This window comes from Primulina eburnea, chromosome 7 (assembly GCF_022965805.1).
Source record: "Primulina eburnea isolate SZY01 chromosome 7, ASM2296580v1, whole genome shotgun sequence".
NCBI lineage: Eukaryota > Viridiplantae > Streptophyta > Magnoliopsida > Lamiales > Gesneriaceae > Primulina > Primulina eburnea.
Window position 1 is genome coordinate 7,380,169 of NC_133107.1, and position 21,403 is coordinate 7,401,571.

General features: G+C 34.0%; 2 protein-coding genes across 6 annotated transcripts; both read left to right on the forward strand.

Annotated features, from left to right (window-relative positions):
* Nucleotides 1-3,945: 3,945 nt before the first annotated feature.
* LOC140837059 (probable cyclic nucleotide-gated ion channel 20, chloroplastic) lies at nucleotides 3,946-9,807 on the forward strand. Of its 5 annotated transcripts, none has more exons than XM_073203050.1 (13): nucleotides 3,954-4,191; nucleotides 4,942-5,453; nucleotides 5,518-5,709; nucleotides 5,952-6,050; nucleotides 6,285-6,422; nucleotides 6,724-6,972; nucleotides 7,104-7,364; nucleotides 7,511-7,656; nucleotides 7,757-7,834; nucleotides 7,996-8,125; nucleotides 8,276-8,522; nucleotides 9,125-9,287; nucleotides 9,398-9,807. In XM_073203050.1, the coding sequence occupies exons 2-13, from the start codon at nucleotides 4,944-4,946 to the stop codon at nucleotides 9,513-9,515; spliced, it is 2,331 nt and encodes a 776-aa protein (XP_073059151.1). In that variant the 5' UTR covers nucleotides 3,954-4,191; nucleotides 4,942-4,943; the 3' UTR covers nucleotides 9,516-9,807. The 5 variants fall into 5 exon arrangements, 4 of the variants coding, with proteins under 4 accessions (XP_073059154.1, XP_073059151.1, XP_073059153.1 ...); XM_073203052.1 differs by having other exon boundaries at nucleotides 3,954-4,126; XM_073203049.1 differs by having other exon boundaries at nucleotides 3,955-4,122; nucleotides 9,398-9,805.
* Nucleotides 9,808-15,562: 5,755 nt separating this feature from the next.
* Nucleotides 15,563-19,666, forward strand: LOC140837060 (homeobox-leucine zipper protein HDG11-like). The gene is made up of 10 exons (XM_073203054.1): nucleotides 15,563-16,271; nucleotides 16,408-16,525; nucleotides 16,644-16,832; nucleotides 16,928-17,398; nucleotides 17,504-17,605; nucleotides 17,686-17,898; nucleotides 17,988-18,168; nucleotides 18,263-18,531; nucleotides 18,608-18,697; nucleotides 18,792-19,666. The coding sequence occupies exons 1-10, from the start codon at nucleotides 16,150-16,152 to the stop codon at nucleotides 19,197-19,199; spliced, it is 2,163 nt and encodes a 720-aa protein (XP_073059155.1). The 5' UTR covers nucleotides 15,563-16,149; the 3' UTR covers nucleotides 19,200-19,666.
* Nucleotides 19,667-21,403: the final 1,737 nt, after the last annotated feature.

Consider the following 21,403-nt stretch of genomic DNA (forward strand, 5'->3'; position numbering starts at 1 on the left):
CCAGTTGCTAAACAGCACTTCGGTCGCCCAGGCACTACTTTTCACTTGGGAAAAAGCCAGGCAGTACCTACTGTGATGTGACACTTATAATGGGAGCCCCCAACGCTAGCCTTTATTGCCTGGAAAATCCACATTGTACCATGTGCCCTTAAAGTAAACACATTTGTAACACTTGTTAATTTTAAAGGCATTTGACAACATAACTTTATCAAAAATTTCATGTCATTGATTAGACTATTGACCCAAATAGAGATTAACGAATCAGCACACTTTCCTTTCTTGACTCATTACAGTATATCCTTCGGGTTGTTGCATATATTTATCTCTTCTTCCAACTCACCATTCAATAATGTGGTTTTATCATATATGTGATATATCTCAATGTTATGCAAAGTTGTAATTGCAATGAGTACACGAATGAAAGTTAATCTTGAAAGTTAATCTTGAGACCGATGAATATGTGTTGAACAAATCAAGACATTTCCTTTGTGTCTATCATTTAGCTCGATCTAGCTTTGTATTTTTTGACTGTACCATCGACTTTATACTTTCTTTTCAGGATCAATTTCCATCTCAAAAGTTTGGTACCTTGTGAAAGTTCTGCCAACTCCTAAGTGTGGTTTTGCATGATGGAGTCCATTTCAGTATTCATGGCTTCTTTCCAATATGGAGCTTCATGACTAGACAACACGTCTTGTAGTGTTTTTTTTGTTCATTTTCCAACATATAAGTAGAAAATCAGGATCATGCGACTTCAAAGTTCTATGATTTTACTTCGTCTTGGTTATTCTTATTGTGCAGTACCTTCATTAGCCATTCCAACTGTTCTATTGTTGGAACTTTCTTCAGTCATTTCTTTACAAAGAAATATATTTTCAAGTAACATGTTATTTCTTGACTCAATTGTTATGTCTTCATTCATTTCAAAATTTTCATATTTTTGCACTATAAATCTATAAACACTATTGTTATGTACATATTCAACGAATATGAAATAGACGTATTTGGTCTAATTTTTACTTGCTTTGGCTTCGGTATCTCGACCTTGACCAAATACTCCACACTTTCAGGTATTTATAGAAAGTTTTATGACATTTCTACAATTCATATGGCGTTTTATCATATATATATATATATATATAGTTTTATGAGAAATCTTGTTTAGGATATGATTAACTGATAATATTGTTTTCCCCCACAAATTCGGGGATAAGCATGAACTTATCAATAAGGTGTTCATCATTTTCTCAAAGTTCATTTTTTCTTTTCGGCAACTTCGTTCGACTGAGGCGAGTATGGAGTATTAATTTGATGTATGATTCCTAAGTGTGAGCAAAACTCATAAAATGGAGCTATATATTATCCACCTATATTGATGCGAATATTTTTAATTTGCTTACCAATTGATTTCCAACATTTGTTTTATAGCTTTTAAACTCCTCGAGTGTTTCGTCTTTATTTCTCAATAAATATATGTAGTAGTACCTTGTAAAATAATCAATAAAAATTATATAGTACTTCTTTCCTCATATAGTTGTACAAATTTTAAATCATCGATATCGTTGTGAATTAGTTCTAGAAGAGTTGGACATCATTTAACCAAATGGAAAAACACTTTGCTCATTTTGTTTCAACACATATTTCACATTTATATGTTGAATCAATATTAAACTTAGGCAATAAATCCAAATTAATTAAACTTCATAGATTATTAAAATTTTCGTATCCTCAACGAACATGCTATAAATCAGAACACTCAAACAAGTAAATAGAAATTTTAATCTTCTTGCCATCAAACTCGCAACGAACCACCGTTACATTCAACTTGAAGAGATTTTCATCAAGATACATATTCTCTACAAAATGATCATTCTTGGTCAATACAAATTTATAGACTCAAATACAACCCTAAATTCATGACCAATGATGACCCTGACACTAAGTCTTTCCTTATTTAAGGGACGTGTGGTACATCAACAAGAGTCACTTCCATCCCCAAGGTCACCTTCAAAACCAACTCTCTAAGTTTGATTACATTTGAAATAGCAGAATTTCCTATGGAGAGCTTTCTCCCAGAAATTGGAGAATGTGTGAAGCATGTCTACTTCAAATGTAATCGAACTTATTGGTTTTGTTTTCATATCACAGAAATTAGAGTATGTGTGAAGAATTTCTTCCACAAACCCATCATTTATGTTGGTTGTTCACCAGGGTTTATTTCACCCTACCTTGTGAGGCACTGCCCCATGAGGTGATCAAATGTCCAGATTTAAACACATATACACCCCATGAAATGATCAAAGGCCCAGATTTAATCACCATGTAAAATCAATGGCTGAGATCATGTGAGGGCACTGCCCCCACAGATAGCATCTACTCTACCGTTCACCAGGTTTGTCTCAAAAACCAACGCATGTTTTTCTGTGGTGTTGGACTCTAACCTTATTGGTTTTGTTTTCATATCACATTTGTCCTCTTCAATCAAACAATCGGATCCTCGAGTATCATTTCTTTTTTCTTTTGGTTCAAGTAGTTTTTGAAATCCAATAATATTTAAAATACTGATAATAACTATGCATATTCCGTGGACTTCAAACCAATAAATTTATTTATTCAACGTATTTTTAAATATATTTAGATATTTATCTTGTATTAATCAAATCAACATATAAGGGCTTAAATTTAGTGTGTATGAGTATTTTTTTTCTTTTAAATCCTAAGATGGTTTTCCTCACAATTCGATTTAGATTCCTGAAATAAAGAAATCAGAATCTTACCAAACAATAAATCCATAAAAATTTAAGACTGTGAACATTTACTTTAGGAACCAAAATTGAATAATAAAAAAAAATCATTGATTTACATTTCTATTTTGAGATAAAATAAACGACGAATTGTTTGAGGAAAGCTATCCACTACGTGGAAAATTTAGAAAATGATATCATTATTGTGTGTATAATCTATTAAATAAATAATTATTAATTAATGAGAATTATAATAGTAATATTATTTTGGTATAATTTAGACATACCAATATGAAGTTTTTGACTTAATATATACACTACATATAATTATTAGAACCAGTAATCTTGTCTACACGTATATTATGCGCATAAAAAATTTAGTAACAATATTTTAATATAATAATATTTTTTTTTTTGTAAAAAATATAGATATCATGTTTAAAAGAAAAATTTAATTGAAAACATTATGATATTTTTAAATTATTTTTTTTGGATTTTTCTTCAGTAAAAAGAAATCAGCAATCTTATGCACGCATTGTGCGCGTAAAAAGAAAATAACTTTTAGTAACAATATTTTTTTAATTTTAAATATTTTTTTGTGGGCAAAAACTTATGTGAGACGGTCTCACGGATCATATTTTGTGAGAATGATCTCTTATTTGGATCTTATTATATTAATATATTTCAATACATAATAACAATACACCAATATTATAAATTTAAGATGAGATTTCGAGTTCATGACCGATGACAACAAACTTGGAGTAGGTGTTTTATGAGACGATCTCACGAATCTTTATCTGTGAGACGGGTCAATCCTACCGATATTCACAATAAAAAGTAATTATATTAGCATAAAAAGTAATATTTTTTCATGGATTACTCAAATAAAATATTTGTCTTATAAAATACGACTCGTGAGACCGTCTCACAAAATTTTTTACCATAAACTTGAACCTTGATTCTCAAAAAAATAATATAGATAATATATACAAAATACCAGAGAATGAAAAGATTTGGCTCTAATTAATATTCGAGTCGGTAAAATAAATGGACATTTATTCAATAATTAGAAATGATTTTTTCTATAAATATTTTTCATATGAGTATGTCTGTAAGAGTTTACCCATTTATGGTATATCGAATATTAGCGCCAGCGGCCGGCGATGTCCGTTAGTATTTTCTTTAAAAAAAAATGGATAAAAAGTGATGGAAAGAAGACAATAGACTTTCGGGCAGTCAAATACGGCTAAACGTTGTTTACTACGTTAATCCTTAATCCTTCACCACGTAAAAGTCCCGGAGCTAGAATGGCAACTCGGGAAGCTTCATACGGAAAATTCTTCCCCGATTGAGCCACTGTTCGTTTCTCTGCCACGTACGTAAGCCCCTCCAAAGCTTTCATTTTTGTCGCACTTTTCTTAAGAGACTGGTTGTTTTACGGATGGTTGGTGCTTCCTTTTCCCTTGATCGAGTTGCTCGGGTCTTTTCTTTTCTCTTGTTTTTCTCTAATGGGTTCTTTGATCACGTTGCTCTTGGGTGTTCTTCTTTTGTTCAGGGAATTGTGAGAGATGTTCTTCTTGGTTTTTGTTTTGCATTAGTTTTTTGTTGTTTAATTTGTTTCTTTTTCGAGTTTCTGTTGCTTGCTGTAGTTAAGGAACAGTTCATAATCTGGAGTTATCCGAGTAGATTCGTAAATGGCCTCTGTAATGTGTGTGGGCTTATGTAATGCGAAAGAAGGAAGAGACTGGTGAAATGACAGAAAACGGAGGTTTTGAGCAATTTATTACAGTCCATGTTAAGTATTTATACCTATGTATTTGAGAAGAATCAAGAGAAACAAACAATTGCAATCCAGAGTGTAATTTCTCAAGATAAACGAAAGAAAACCAAAATTGAATGAACTCGATGTGTAGCCATTTCTACTGAGTTAATATGTTGTGTACTTGCATAGCTGAGAATGAGATGCTCGTGGAGTGTGCTGGATTCCGAATATGACCCTTTATTTCGTCTATGGATGAAAGTGTGCGAAAATGGTGACTTGATCGTTGTAAATCGTTGCGTAAATGATTCTTTTTGCTGCACATTGTGGCTTCCTGGGATTGTTATTGTGGACATTTGCGTTATGATAATTGCTCAACCGAAATATCAACAGCCAAAACATTTTGCCTTCATTCTTAAATTTCTTTTTTTATAGGTATGATGGATCCTTTGGAAAAAAAAGAGATACCAATGCTATCAGCCACATATTTCCATGTAGATGACAACAGCAGTTCAACAGGCAGGCAATTTTCAACTAGGACAAGGAGTGCATCGATGTCTATTCCTATGAACTCTTTCGACACCTCAGAAAATGCGAACAATATCATGGGTTTCACGGGTCCTTTGAGGAAAGAAAGACGTAATTCCTTCATTCAGAGGAGTGGTCCTTTGCATATCAACCATAAACATGAGGCTGTTTTTGAACCACCCCAAAGCGTATTGCAACAAAAGAATACTGATCCTAAAATTGAAAGATATTCTTCTTCTATTAATGGGACGTATAATAATCAATGGCCATCAGACAACTATGTTGACAAAAATGAACATCTTCTAAAGTCTGGACAGTTGGGGATGTGCAACGATCCGTATTGCACGACATGCCCTACTTATTACAATCTAAAAGGGCGCCAGAAGCAATCAAGAACATCAGAATTATATGATGCCAAGGTATAGTTCTTATGCCAGCTGTTCTCCTTATAGAGTGTCTCATAAGCATATATTTTCTTTGCAGTTTCACAATATGTTCTATGGAGATGCAAAAGGTTGGGCAAAGAAAACATGTTCAGTTTTGCTTCATTATATTCCTGGAATCATGAATCCTCATTCAAAATTTGTTCAACGGTGGAACAAGTTCTTTGTGATTTCTTGCTTGTTTGCAGTATTCGTAGACCCGTTATTCTTCTTTCTGCTGTCCGTGCTGCAGGTATACTTCTTAAAGTTTTTCATTTTTAGATCTTTATGCATTTTTCTCATGTGATTAATAATCCCACTTAGATGGTCGTATTCACTTGTACCATAAAATAGTTTTTGCAAACAAATGGACAAGTTATCATTCAAAATCCATGTTATAATAAGTCAATAATTGTGTGGTAAAAGGGGTTATACAAGGACTTTAGTAAATTCCCAAGGAAAACGTCCTTACTTTTGTGTTACCACTTTTGTCAGGGTAACAAGTGCATTGTTTTGAATTGGCCCATGACAACAACCGTTGTGGTTTTGAGGAGCCTGACTGACTTCGTTTACTTGATTCATATCTTTCTTCAGGTATCTGTACTTGGTATCGTGAAGAAGCTTTGTATTTTATTACTTGATATTGTTAGACCAACTTTGTTATTATTGTGATTTTGTCTGCAGTTGACAAATATTTTTTTTTATTTCTCTTGTTGTAGGTATCTTCTTGAGTTGTCAAAAGCGTGAGAAGACTCGTAAAATTATTTCTTGTGTGTATTTCTTTTGATGCACATGTTTTACGATTGAAGATACATCTTCGTTTTGCAGTTTAGGTTGGCATATGTTGCTCCCGAATCTAGAGTTATGGGAGCTGGAGAATTAGTTGATGACCCTAACAAGATTGCCCGGAACTATCTTTTTGGATATTTTACAATTGATTTTTTTGTTGTACTTCCCCTTCCACAGGTAAGTATCCTCTTCCCTTGCTCTTCTGCTGAATTTATATTATATCCTACCAAGTTTTAATTTTTCGTCATGATATTGTGATCATGGAGACATGCCAAACTTGTTATCAAGATTCAGTGCTTATTTTGTAACTTCCATTCTCATCCACCAATTATTTGATTTGTACCATTTTTTAAATTAGGAATTAGGTCTTAAATGAATTTATGTCACAACTATAAGCATATGGTCTAGTTCTTTTTCTCGAGTCTAGTTTGTGGTCGAAACGTACCATACCTTGATACCTGGTTATTGCTTTTTGTAGATCATCATACTATTGATTTTACCAGATTCCATGGGATCATCTGGAGCCAATTATGCAAAAAATCTTTTACGTGGAGCCATACTTGTTCAATATGTTCCGAGGCTGTACAGATTCTCACCTTTGCTAGCTGGTCAATCTCCTACGGGATTCGTTTTCGAGTCTGCATGGGCAAACTTTGTCATAAATCTTCTCATTTATATGTTGGCTAGCCATGTGGTGGGCTCATCCTGGTATCTCCTCGGTCTACAGGTTGTGTCCTGCGTTGCTTGTATTTATTTTTCGCCATTCTTCGTATTTTTCTTCCGTCTGAATTTTTTTGAAGCTAACCAAGTTTTCTTTTTAAATGTTGATGTTGATTTATTCCTGAAATGCAACAATAGAGAGTGAACCAATGCCTTAGAGATGCTTGTCGCAGCACCAACTTGACGAGGTGCATGGAATTCATTGACTGCGGACATGGAAAAGACTATGGGGATTTTAGAAGCGATTCAACATGGGAACTGTGGAAGAGCAATGCCAATTCGACCGCTTGTTTCGGGCAAGGCAGTTTCAATTATGGAATTTATCAGAATGCTGTTAATCTAACCACTGAACAAAGTGTGATCACGAGATATGTTTACTCTTCGTTTTGGGGATTCCAGGTATGCGTCGCCGTATCATCAATTTATTTTCTGACACAGTTTAGCAAAACACAAGATAAGTTTTGGAATTTCGTTTTTGTATTGTTGGAGAGGTGGACTATTTCACTTTATACCACTGATACTATAATGTTTTGGTGTTGACAAAGCAAATTAGTACCCTGGCTGGGAATCAGGTTCCGAGTTATTTTGTGTGGGAAGTTGTTTTCACCGTGAGCATCATAGGGGTGGGCCTCCTGCTTTTTGCTCTGTTGATTGGAAATATGCAGAATTTCCTCCAGGCGCTTGGCCGCAGGTAAGACCTTCTGAGCGACTTCCGTTGCAGTGAACTTGATATCTTCTCAATTAGAAAATATATTTTTGACTAATGGAAATTATTCTATTCTTTCCATTAGGAGGTTAGAAATGTCTTTGAGACGCCGTGATGTTGAGCGGTGGATGAGCCATCGTCGCTTGCCAGAAGAACTAAGACGGTGCCATCTTTATTTATCCTGTTACAATATTTCATCATCTCATTTCCCATTTATTTTTAAATTTATGATCATCTATGTGAACCTTTACAGCCCAGTTTTATTCAATCAAAACAAGTAGCAGCACCAAATTGATTGGACGGAGTGTGGTGTCTTTCATGCAGGCAAGTCCGAGAAGCAGAGCGTTTCAATTGGGCTGCCACTCGGGGGGTAAATGAAGAAATGCTAATGGAAAACCTACCAGAAGACCTTCAAAGAGAAATAAGGCACCATCTCTTTAAGTTTGTCAAGAAAGTATGTTCCCTTGAGAAATTAGTTTTTTTTTTCGCTTACAGGTAGCACGTAGAAACATGTTTTGAAGATGTCACATGAAACATGAGATACAAATAAGTAATCAAGATTCCGCATTATCTGATGAATTTCTTAATCATATGCCAAATGTAGGTCCGGATTTTTCAACTATTGGATGAACCTATTGTAGATGCTATATGCGAGCGGCTAAGGATAAAAACGTACATCAAAAGAAGCAAAATCCTATACCGTGGCGGTCTTGTTGATAAAATGACATTTATAATTCGAGGCAAGATGGAGAGTATAGGGGAAGATAACAATATGGTTCCCTTGTCTGAAGGAGATGTTTGTGGAGAAGAACTACTCACATGGTGCCTAGAACATTCTTCTGTAAATAAAGGTAAAATTGCGGCTGGTACTCAGTTTTCTTTGTATTGCTTGTGTGCTTGCTGTACTTGTATCCTGTGTTAAATTATATAAGCCTTACTGAACCAACTCCCATTGTTTCAAGCTTTTGGCTCAAGTGATTTCGAATGATACCAAAATAGGAGTTCTCAAGTTTGATCAACATCCATATGAGCTACTTGTATATTGTTTTCGAGAATATATTATCAGTTATCGGCTTACACGGGAGGAAGAACGTTAATGCACTAAATTATTCTTGGGTCTTTCATACGTTCAGGTTCTAAAATCCTACTAAAATTTAGGTTTGTTTGGAGCATCTGTTTCTGCATTCGAAGTTTTACTCGCCCTTTAGAACCTAGTGAAGAATGAGATAATTAAACATCAGAACCGACCATCAACAAAAGGAAGATGGACATGCAGTTGGATAGCCTTAAGAAGAAAGCATTTTAGATCATTCATTGGGATCAAATTCATTGCAGCAGCAGCTTTATCAGATTTGCACTTGTTAAATGAGTTTTGCATTGACCTTTCGTGTAAAGTACAATGAAAATCATCTGAAATTGGTGAAAATTAGTATATTTATCTTCTATTTTGCAGATGGAAGAAGAATCAGGATTCCTGGACACAGACTGTTGAGTAACAGGGTGGTAAGATGCATAACAAACGTGGAGGCATTTATTCTGCGAGCAGCAGATCTAGAAGAAGTTACCAGTCTCTTTGCTAGATTCTTGCGAAGTCCACGAGTTCAGGGGGGCATAAGGTAATTGTTAAAGCTTTATATTCACCAACAAAAAGAAAATGTCAAGGCACCAAAACTTCCTTGTATAGCATCGATCAAGAAACCCCTCGTAACTCGACTCTCCCTCGCAGGTACGAATCACCTTACTGGCGAGCACTTGCGGCTAGACGAATACAAGTTGCATGGAGGTATAGGAAGAAAAGACGTCTTAGCCATGGCGACTCCTCCATCAGCCCACCAAATAATTGAATTCTCGTACCATTTCTTGAAACTAGCATCCTATGTTCTAGTATACACACACATGCAGACACATCCTCTATACGTACTACAGTATTGTTATACATTCCATAGGTCAATATCATAAGATCCAATAGTATGTCTTCCCATTTTCTTGAAACACACTAAAATTCGATCGGTATACACATATATCAGCATATATAACTTACATATTTGGCTCTTTTTAATTGTTTCCCTTTTTTGTGCTTTACTACTACCATACCAAATTCAGTTTGGGCAGAAACTTGTCATTATTTTGCATAATTGTATATGCTCTAAAGTTAAGATGCAAGCTGTTTCATTACATGGATGGGTGCATTATTGTTATCAAAAGTTCCAATTTAATGGAGTTTCTGGGGTCTCAACAGTAACAGGTGAGGAGGGGCTGTAATATCTGGACAGTGGTTGGCATGAGAATTAAGGTTATTGAATAATGTTTCATCTTCTGTCTTGCTATTTTGTCCATAATAATTCACACGCAGTCATTTTGGTGAGAAGTGTATATTTTTTTCGAAAAATCTAATGTGCTTGAATAGCAATAATACATTCAAGTGAGAAACTAAATGGGGAGCACGAGCAGAAGTAATTAATAATGAAAATTTGTGGGCATATATTATTTTTGAAGAATAATAAATGGTTTTATTTGCAAAGTTGGAAACCGATAGAATGATGCATAAATGATACATATTTGACATTATAGTAAATGATTCGGTGGGCATAATTATTTTTTAGTAATAATAATAAATGATTTTGGCTTCGGACGCTCGTTCTTCCAACCAACCAATGTTATTTGTGTTCGGGCTACGTCGATTCATTATTTTCTTGCCAGGATGAAGGGTGGGTAAAAATTGATCTTGACGACAAATAGTATGTCTATTGTGAGACGATCTCACAAATCTTTATCTGTGAGACGGATCAATCTTACCGATATTCAAAATAAAAGTAATAATCTTAGCATAAAAAATAGTACTTTTATATGAATTATCCAAATAAGAGATCCGTCTCACAAAATACGATCCGTGAGACCGTCTCACTCAAGTTTTTGTCCAAAGATTAATACGTTATTTTCGGATTCTCGAGGGGTATTTGTTAAGTTTTTCTCTCATTGTTTTTTGTTGTAATAAATCAGTAAAGATTTATCTCACACTTTTATCTTTTCCATAGTTTTATCATCATCATCATATATATATATATATATATATATATATTTAAAATAAAAGGTATTATTTATTTATTTTGATTTTCTTTTTTGAAATTTATGTAGGTGCTGGACAGTGTAATTTTCATGTGAAAAACCAATAGACCACCAAAGAAGAAAATTTTAGGTCCTATAATTTTAAAGTCGTGTCAACTTTTTCATAGGGATTTTCTTGTCAAATCACAAGAAATTGTAAAAAAATTATAAAAAAAATCAATTTTATTTTCTCAAAAAAAAAATTGAAAAAGTAAACTATTTGATTGTACATATTCAAGCAAGAAATATTAATATAGTTAAGTAAAGCTAGGCTAGGGTGGGTATATAAATGGTTATTATGACTAAAATTCCTATGAAGTTCAATAGGTTTTAAATTTGAGAAATTAATTTTGATGATTGTATCTTTGAAGTTTGAACTCTTAAATAAATAATATTTCGAAAAGCTTTTAATTTCATTTACAAACTCAATCAAAATTTAATTTCCATATAATCATTAATATTCAATTATTAACATTTCAATCAAATCCTTTCCCATAATTGTTAATTTTAAAGAAGATTTATAGGCACTAACACTACCTCAAAATCCCAATCACTCCAAATAAAAATATTTATGATGTCCTTCTCCATTCATATCTTAAAACTTTCTTACACCAAACTAAACATAGTTTATTACACAAATTCATGTAATAATTCCTCTAACCCCATCTTCTTTTATTGTTATTGGATTGGGTTCATGTGAACCTGTTGTAATGCCCGAAAATTAATCACGGTTAACTAACCATTATTGAGTACTAATTTAATGTGATTATGAAAAGACTAACCGAGACACGGAAGGAGATCACGTGTGAAAATTGAAGTGCGAGGACAGTAGCATCGACGCACATGCGCGAGTATATGCGCGCACATGCGCCAAATAGGCAGAAGACCTCGCGCATATGCGCGGAAGATGTCGCGCATATGCGCGAGCCTATGCAAATGATGTCCAGAAGACATCGCGCATATGCGCGGAACTAAGTCGCGCATATGCGCGAGTTGCCAAGATCGAGACCAGTAGGTCTCGCGCATATGCGCCAGAAATGTCGCGCATATGCGCGAGACATGCAGAAGGAAAAATCGACATTTGGCTTGTGCATGTATATATATATATATATATATATATATATATATATATATATATATATATATATATATATATATATATATATACACAAGCAACTTTCATCAGAAGAAAGAAACGAAAGCTTCGGAGGAAAAATAGCTTTTGATTTCAAAAGTCGATTTTACGATCAATCCATCCGTTAGATTTTAAATCCGACTTCGACACTGTGTTCCTATCAACGCAGGCTACTACGGGACGTAAGTTTTATTACGTTTTGACATGTTTTGAAATTATGATGTTGTTAGAATTGAATACACGTCATATATGTTGTTCTTGACATGTTAGACAGCGTAGAATCGAAGTCAGATTAAGAAACAGACTGAATATGGAATTGTTATAAATTTCAGAGTTGAATTGACTGAGAAGTGATATCAGATTTGTACGGTGGTTGATTGTAAATGGTTGGAATTGATATAGACTGATATAGTATTATCAGTATCGCAAGATTGTACTGTTATACTGTCAGAATTTGATAAAACAGAGACATTGTGATTTGATTAAAATATTGATACAGAATATTGGTATTGTCATTGCCAGATTGAACAGTGACAGACTTTGAATCAAGACTTTGATTGTATCAGATCGACATCAAGAAAGGTATAAATAAATGTTGATTCGGGATTGCACAACTCGAGTTAGGTTTGATTTGAGTTTCCCTAAATCACATACTTTATTTTATTGCATTGATATTTACAGATTATCATATTGATATGTTAATCTATTGACTTAGAACAAAGTCAGAGTCCGAGTCTAGGGCAGATCAGCCTAGCTAGGGCAGAACCGCCGAGTCTTTCTCAGAACCGATAAGACTCTAGACTTACGGTGTATCGAAGAGCCTTAGATGTAGATCGACGTCTATCTCAGACACTCGATACAGCATACCAAAGTCTAAATTAGATTGGGATCCCTAGATTTGAGATAAGATAAGATTAGATCATGAGTCATTAATTCATGTAATCAGACTAGATACATGTTTTGATGTTGTTGATGCTTTTATATATGTTTTATATGATTGCATTTAATACATTGTTTATACTGGGATATTTATATCTCACCGGAGTTATCCGGCTGTTGTCTTGTCTGTATGTGTGCATGGCAACAGGTGGGACAGGTTCAGGGTCACAGAGATGAAGACAGATCGAGTTAGAGTGGAGACTACGGACTTGGACTAGAGATAGGGTTTAAACACTTTATATTTAGTTGTTAAACCTGAGATGTATATGATTGTATATTTTATCAGATTTATACTTTTATATTGATATGTATAGGAGTTTGATTCTATTACCTTCCGCATTTTTAAAAAAAAAAAATTTTAGACCATGTTTATTATAATTGATTAATTAGTCCCAATGATGTTTAAAAAGATGATTAGCGTCCGGATCCCCACACCTGTCCTTCATAAATCACCAAGATTAAATTATAATATTTAACTATTGATTTTTTGCAATCAAGATCTTATTATTATCCTTCTTTCAAAATTAGTTATCTTATGACAAAATTATATATTAATAAAATATACTATATTTAAAATTTTGATTAATAAGTTACCATTCATTTGCTAATAATAATGGTAATGTCAAGCAACATGTGGAATTTGTACAAACACATGGAAAACACAAACACACAAAAAAAAAAAAAAAAAAAAAAAAAAAAAAAAAAAAAAAAAAAAAACATCCACAGAAATCAACGGGAAGGACAGAATTGTACTTCGATATTGTTCCGCCGTGGCCGCTAGGCTTTAATTTTCTCCGGCGAGCTTTGAATATATATGTTCATATGTATACATATGTGATGAGCAACCGTTTAATGTTAACGAATATCAATTATCGAAAGTTATAGTTTATGATGACTTACGTTCTTTGGCATATCAAAATTTGTGTGGATATCTTGTAATACGGCCACACATATCTATAACCGTGAAACGATTCGACTTGATTTGAAAAGTATTGCTTTGCCATAAAATAATATTTATTCATACATTTGATCAAGAGATTTATATCACAAATTTGATCTGTGAGACGATATTTCTCAGTCCACATCCTTAAAAGTTAAAATAATAAAATAAAATACTCTGCACGTAAAGTATTTTGGGAAATTAACAATTCTAAATTATAATATAATCATATCTTATTCGAAAATTTAATAAACTTAAATCATAATATATATTAAAATCAATCTTTTTCATATTAATTTTTTTGGATGATTCATGCTTCAAAATGAAAATCACTTTTCTCTAATATCAATTTGAACTCTGACTTTTCACAACAATATCTGAAAAATTCTTGAAAAAGGAGAAAATACAAAGAATGAGAGTTGAATACAGAGAGTCAAGAAACTATTTTTTTTTTAAAAAAAAACATAAATGAATGGTTCTTCCTATCAAAATTTAATTTTACCTCATATTTTCCCTAAAATTATTTATTTATACACGTTAAAATATTTCTCAAAATTATTATTTTTCATAAAAATATAAAATAAATTTTATTTAGAAGGAAAAATAAAATTTACACATACTATAGTGATGGTAGAGAATCATTGAATAGCCCCTACCCCCCTCTCCCTCTCTATTAATTACTTCCTTTTTATCTATCTCACCCACTCATCACTAATCTCTAAATCATATATATTCGTCGGTTACAACTTATAAATTATTAATTAATATTTAAATACAAAAATTCTTCTCAAATCGTCTCATATATTAATTTCGTGACACAAATCTTCAATCCAAAATATCATACACTACCATTAGATTTGTGTACTACATTCGAAATATTTCACAATTTCATCAAATCAATTCGAGGTTTTGTGTTTACTCGAGATCATGTCCACAAAATATCGTTATTATCCTTACTATATATTATATCAAAAGAAGAGGTGACTCCAAACCGCGAAATTCACTTTTGCAAAAAATATTTTGTTTCAAAAAGTATTTTTTGGAGTTAAGATTTTTAAAATAATTTTTAAGTAAAAATTGTAATATGTTTGTGTTTGTATACAAAGATAAAAGACACTTTTTAAATTTATAAAATTTCACAAAATAAGTGCTTTTATTAAGAATTTGATTACCAAAGTATTTCAAGTGCTTTTTTTAAATTGAAAAACTTTTTAAAAGCTCCAAAATTTTGTTTTTTTTTTTTGAAAAACACTAATTTTAGTTTAATTAAGTTCTTTTAAGCCAATCCAAATTCCAATCACACATACGATTATAAAAGCATTTAAGAAAACACTTTTCTAGTACAACTTCTTAATCCAAACAGACTCTAAGTTTGTGTCGATGAATTTCAAATCTATTATTTTAAATTTTTTGACTTGTTTAAATAAATATTCAAAATGAAACTTAATTTCAAATCAACTATATATTAAATTAATCGATTTCAACAATAAATATGATATATATCGAATTAATTCTAATCAAATTAATTTTCAAATATAACCAAACAAAGAAAATTTTTGACTCCGGGGAAAAATAATTTAAAAATATGTCAAAATAAAAAAAAAATTGTAGAAAATTGTACACACAATGTATGTGCCCGATATACCATTTGTGTGTGTGATAGAAGTTGATATATATATATATATTGTGTAGTAAAAGTGTGTGGACGTAGCAGTATAGCGTAGGTAGCCAGCCTACTGTTACAATTAATACGGTTCGTATTATTATTACGAGGGGCGTTGGCTATCAAGTCTGAATTCATCTCTCTTCCTTGATTTTCTGCAATGGCTCTTTTACCAATCTCCTTCCTCTCCTAAACTCGCTCTTCGTTTCCATATTAATAACACTATACATCGTACTTTTCATCTCCACCAGACTCCAAATGCCACCCTCTCTGTGTTTTCTTTAATCTTTCATCCGTACATGTGTGTGTGTGTGTGTGTTTTTGTGTGATTGATTGTTCTTTTGGACCGTTACACAAGCCAAACTTCCAAAAACGGGAGCTTTGCTCGTGCCTTGACCAATGCTGATGAGAAAAATCCACTCCCAAGACTGGGTGTCGTTTCCGAAATCAAATCACATATATTTTTCTTCTTCTTTTATTGTTGTTGGTTGATTTCTTGGTCCATTTGTTGGCTGAATTCTTGTTGGTATTGGGAGTTAATGTTGTTATCCGGAGCGTAGTTATTACGGTGTATTATGGGAATTACCTGTAATCTGGTGGAGATTCTTGAAATATTCGGTATATGTACTTGTGCTGATACACACCGGAGCTTTTGCTGCTTCTGAGGCTGCGAGAGTGGGAAGAATCGATTTTTTCATGGAGTTCAGCAGCGGAGGAGGCGGCGGCGATGGCTCCAGCGGCGGCGATGGTTCCGATCCTCACCGGAGGAAGAAGCGCTACCATCGTCACACAGCCCACCAAATTCAGAGGCTTGAAACGTACGCCGTTTTTTCTTTATGCATCCGCAATAGAACTCCATGCACAAAGACCATGATAACTTTAAAAATGATAAAAGATTTTTGGAACTGGGTTTGATGTTACTGAGGTTTTTGTGCGTGATTTGTGTGTGTTCAGGATGTTCAAAGAGTGTCCCCACCCAGATGAGAAGACAAGAAATCACTTGAGCAGAGAGTTGAATTTGCATCCTCGGCAAATCAAATTTTGGTTCCAGAACAGGAGAACTCAGATGAAGGTTCTTCTTCCATTCATTCTTTGAAGGCTGAGTTTTTTTTTAATTATTATTGTGTTTGCTATTTTCGATGATGTTTATAAGATGATTTACTGAAATGTGTTATGTGCTTTTGCCTTAGGCGCAACATGAAAGAGCAGATAACTGCGCTCTTCGGTCAGAAAATGATAAGATAAGATGTGAAAATATAGCAATCAGAGAGGCCCTGAGGAATGTAATCTGCCCCTCTTGTGGAGGCCCTCCTGTTTCTGAGGACTCTTACTTCGACGAGCAAAAACTGCGAATTGAAAATGCCCATCTGAAAGAAGAGGTTCTTTTGATTATCCATTCTTTTATTATGTTGATTGGATTGATTATGTTTTGCCCGATTTTTCGAAATTTTGACGCCTTACTTTATTTTCTTAGCTCGACAGAGTTTCTAGCATTGCAGCAAAATACATAGGGAGGCCTATTTCACAACTGCCACCAGTGCAGCCGATTCATGTATCTTCGTTGGATTTATCTATGGCTAGTTTTGGAAGTCATGGAATTCCTGGACCTTCTCTTGATCTTGATCTTCTTCCCGGAAGTTCTTCCAGTGTAATTCCGAATCTTGCCTTCCCTCCAATGGGCATTTCGGATATGGATAAATCACTCATGGCTGATATTGCGGTGAACGCGATGGATGAATTGGTTAAGCTCTTGCAAGCCAATGAGCCAATCTGGATGAAGTCCACTGCTGATGGCAGGGAAATTCTTAATCTAGAAACCTATGATAGTATTTTCCCAAGGTCTAATAGTCACTTGAAAAATCCCAACATTCGGATCGAAGCATCGCGAGATTCGGGTGTTGTTATAATGAATGGTATGGCATTGGTCGACATGTTCATGGATGCGGTTAGTTTTTTATGTTTTCTTGTTTCCCTGTAAAGAAACTATTTTACTCAACTACATATATCATTTTTGAATAATTTTGTGCCATTTTGCACTAAAATATGCTAGAACAAGTGGGTGGAATTGTTCCCTACAATTGTCTCAAGGGCAAGAACCATTGAAGTTATATCATCTGGAATGCTTGGAGGCCGAAGCGGCACATTGCAATTGGTAACAAAATATTAATCTAATCTAGATTAATTTGTAAAGTTAATTCATTTTTCTTCTAAAATTCCTTCTGTTTGTGGCAGATGTGCGAAGAATTGCAGGTTCTTTCAGCCTTGGTGCCGACTAGGCAATTTTATTTCCTCCGATTCTGTCAGCAGATTGAACAAGGCTCGTGGGCAATTGTCGACGTTTCCTCGGATATTCCTCAGCAAGGCAGCCAATTTACTTCTTCATGTAAAGTTCAGAAGCTTCCTTCTGGATGCCTGATACAAGACTTGCCTAATGGTTACTCAAAGGTCGTTGAGTGTACTCAATACGTGTTTTTGGTATGTTATGATGTGATACGAATTTTGTTTATAAGAATTTTCTGTACTTTCACTATCAGGTAACTTGGGTTGAACATTGGGAAATTGAAGACAAAGCTCCCATTCATAGGCTATATAGAGAACTCATTCACAGTGGATTAGCCTTTGGAGCTGAAAGATGGCTTTCGAATCTTCAACGGATATGCGAAAGATTTGCTTGCTTGATGGTTACTGAAAATTCTACTCGTGATCTTGGAGGGGGTAAATCGTACTAAAATTCCTCCCATTCTTTTATTAGAAGTGAGATATGTTTCAGTAACCAATTCTGATATTTACAAATGTCCTGTGTTGATAGTGATTCCATTGGCTGAGGGCAAAAGAAGTATGATGAAACTTGCCCAGAGAATGGTAAATAATTTTTGTTCAAGTATAAACCCTGCTAATGGCCAGCAATGGACCACAAATACAGGGTTGAATGAGTTTGAGGTCCGAGCAACAGTTCACAAGAGCACTGATCCTGGCCAGCCAAATGGAGTAGTGCTCAGTGCAGCTGCCACTATTTGGCTCCCTATACCTCCACAAAATGTTTTCAATTTTTTCAGGGATGAAAGAACTCGACCTCAGGTAGTTTCCTGATCTTTATTGATCAGATTTTAATGTCCGAATTTCACTTTGATCTTAATTTTATTTAATGTTTCAGTGGGATGTTCTGTCAAATCAAAATCCAGTTCAAGAAGTTGCCCACATTGCAAATGGCTCTCATCCTGGAAATTGCATATCTGTTCTCCGGGTAAACTCTTTTCCACTATCGGCTTTGTTTGTTTCAAAGTAAATTTGTGCTCAAACCACTCGAAATTGATGTATCCGGAATTCTTGAAAATTAGGCCTTCAACACAAGCCAAAACAACATGCTGATACTTCAAGAGAGCTGCATAGACTCATCAGGGGCACTTGTTGTGTACTGTCCTGTCGACCTTCCAGCAATCAACATAGCAATGAGTGGCGAAGACCCTTCATATATCCCTTTACTGCCATCTGGTTTCACTATTTCTCCCGATGGCCAGCCTGAACACCACCATGCCAGAGGAGGTGGCAGTGATGGTGCCTCAACAAGCTCGAATCCGGGCATTGGTGGGAGGTCCTCAGGTTCACTAATCACTGTTGTGTTTCAAATACTCGTGAGCAGCTTCCCATCAGCCCGAATGAGCCCCGAGTCAGTGACCACCGTTAATAACCTTATCAGCAACACTGTCCACCAAATTAAAGCCGCCTTGAATTGCACAACTTCTTGATTCTACTGGTTCTGCTAGTGTTTGTGTACCATCTATGAATACGGTTACAGATCAGAAAAAAAGAAAACATTTACAGCCCCCGTACTATCTTGATGATATTGAATAGAGGAGAGAAGATCTGTCTTTTGGTTAGTTGGAGAATTTGAATGCACCTTAGTCCTATCATCAATATCTGAAGCTGACTTATCAGCTGCTGCTGTTGCTGCTGGCTCCTGCCAAGTTTCATTACAGTTTACAACTACTTTTTACCGTCGATTTTTTTGTTTTCCTTTTTTTGAAAGATTTGTACTTTAATTTTGTAGGCAACCCTTTATTATTTTACTCGAACGAGTAGTCAAGAACGCACCATTCGCGACTTTCCTGCTATACACAGCAAGAGCGTCGTATGGTTCGGGTATTGACTTCTGTTCATCAACTAAATGGAATTTCCTGTGGAATGAATTAGCCAAGAGTTTTTCGTCTACTGTCTTATTTTTTATGGTGAGTAAAGTTTCATTTAGTTTTGTGGTCCATTGTAGGAATAAAGAGGCCCACGCATGCAAAACTCATGCAGTGGGGTAATAAAAGAGAGACTGGATAACTCGATCGTCATTTATATAACAATAACTCAAGCAAATAGTATAAATGAGTCGAACTCGACCCTGACTTTTGAATCTCTTCAAAATTGATATTTTGGCTCAGGAATTCCTTTGTCGATTTCGGCATCATCCATCCAGGTAGTTTCTCGGTCGATCGGATTCATATATATGTGTATATATATAATATCATGTTCATTAACCGTGTTCATCTATATGTCCATCTCACACTATATATGCATGTATATCCACTGGTTTGTTACATAGGTTTACAAAGTTAATATGTTTGTATATATGTGTATGCGCACGTGTTACCCTATTAAGGCATGTATTTACTCTATTTGCTCCTAATGCGACAGCCACTTCAAATCACATTTATTTAACAATTAATTGAAGATGGTCTTTATTAGGATTTTTTTTCCAATTTATTACACTACTTTTAGGTAATACTAGTATTTAATCCGTAAGATACACGAGATCATACTGTTAAAAAGTAATCAATACAAAAAAATGAATAGATATTTAAATTGTAGAAAAATAATATAATTATAAAAAATAAAAAACTATTTTTCACTAATTTTGAAAAAATTTCTTAAATACAACGTATGTCGATTAATTTTTTTTGTTGATAATTATATCAACTTTTTAGATTGTGTTAGTCTCAGACAATGGAATGATTTTTATCGTGTTTAGTATATTGGTGTCGACCATCATCCTAAATACATATATAATTCTTTAATTTTCGATAAGTTATATTATTCCTAAAGAAAAATAAGATATATGATTATAAGTAAATTATTTATAAATCAGAAAAATTATTTTATTCACATTTACTATGTCTATTCCAAAATAATACCAATAAGTTTTATAAGGTGTCATCTAATAAGATGTGTATTTCCTTTAGAATTGGTTTAATCTTTTTCATTACGAGACATTTTATGTTATCATATATCAGTGAACTTTGTAATACAGAAGAAATTATCACATTGACAAATGCGTAATAATTTAAAATTTGTACAAATAAGATAATAATATATTTTTTTATTTCTCGATCATGAAAAACACATTCCAAATTTAATATTTCATTGTTTTAGTTCTTTCTATATGTAGGTAATTCATAACAACGAACAAATCTAAGTTTAAACCAATGTTCCCCAAATCGGACCGGACCGGACCGGCCGGTCGGACCGGTTCAACCACGAACCAGCCCGCAGACCGGTCCGGAGATAAGTAAAAACCCGGAAAACAGGTTTAACCGGAAAAAACCGGTTAAAAACCGGTTAAACCGGAAAAACCGGAACAAACCGGTTAAAACCCGGTTAAACCGGAGATAAGTAAAAAGCCGAATTAGCGACGGTTTATAGCGACGGTTTTTTAAAAACCGTCGCACATAGCGACGGTTGTAAAACCGTCGCATATAGCGACGTTTTTTATAAAACCGTCGCAAGTTGTGGTTACATGTTAGATGTAATTTGGATTTTTGAATTTGAAAAGTGATGTTTATTTGGATATTTGTCGTAATTTTCATCTTAAAAATTAAGTAAAAATTATAAAAACATAAATAATCAATATTTTACTATTTTATTTATTATATAAAATAAATAAAATATTAATTTTATTTATCCGGTT

Coding starts and splice junctions, on each gene's coding strand:
- LOC140837059 (XM_073203050.1), top strand. CDS start 4,944: ATGATGGATCCTTTGGAAAAAAAAGAGATACCAATGCTATCAGCCACA. Junction 6,423..6,723: donor TTGTACTTCCCCTTCCACAG/GTAAGTATCCTC, acceptor TGCTTTTTGTAG/ATCATCATACTATTGATTTT. Junction 8,126..8,275: donor TCTTTAAGTTTGTCAAGAAA/GTATGTTCCCTT, acceptor TGCCAAATGTAG/GTCCGGATTTTTCAACTATT.
- LOC140837060 (XM_073203054.1), top strand. CDS start 16,150: ATGGAGTTCAGCAGCGGAGGAGGCGGCGGCGATGGCTCCAGCGGCGGC. Junction 17,899..17,987: donor TGCCTAATGGTTACTCAAAG/GTCGTTGAGTGT, acceptor TTTCACTATCAG/GTAACTTGGGTTGAACATTG. Junction 18,698..18,791: donor ATTGCATATCTGTTCTCCGG/GTAAACTCTTTT, acceptor CTTGAAAATTAG/GCCTTCAACACAAGCCAAAA.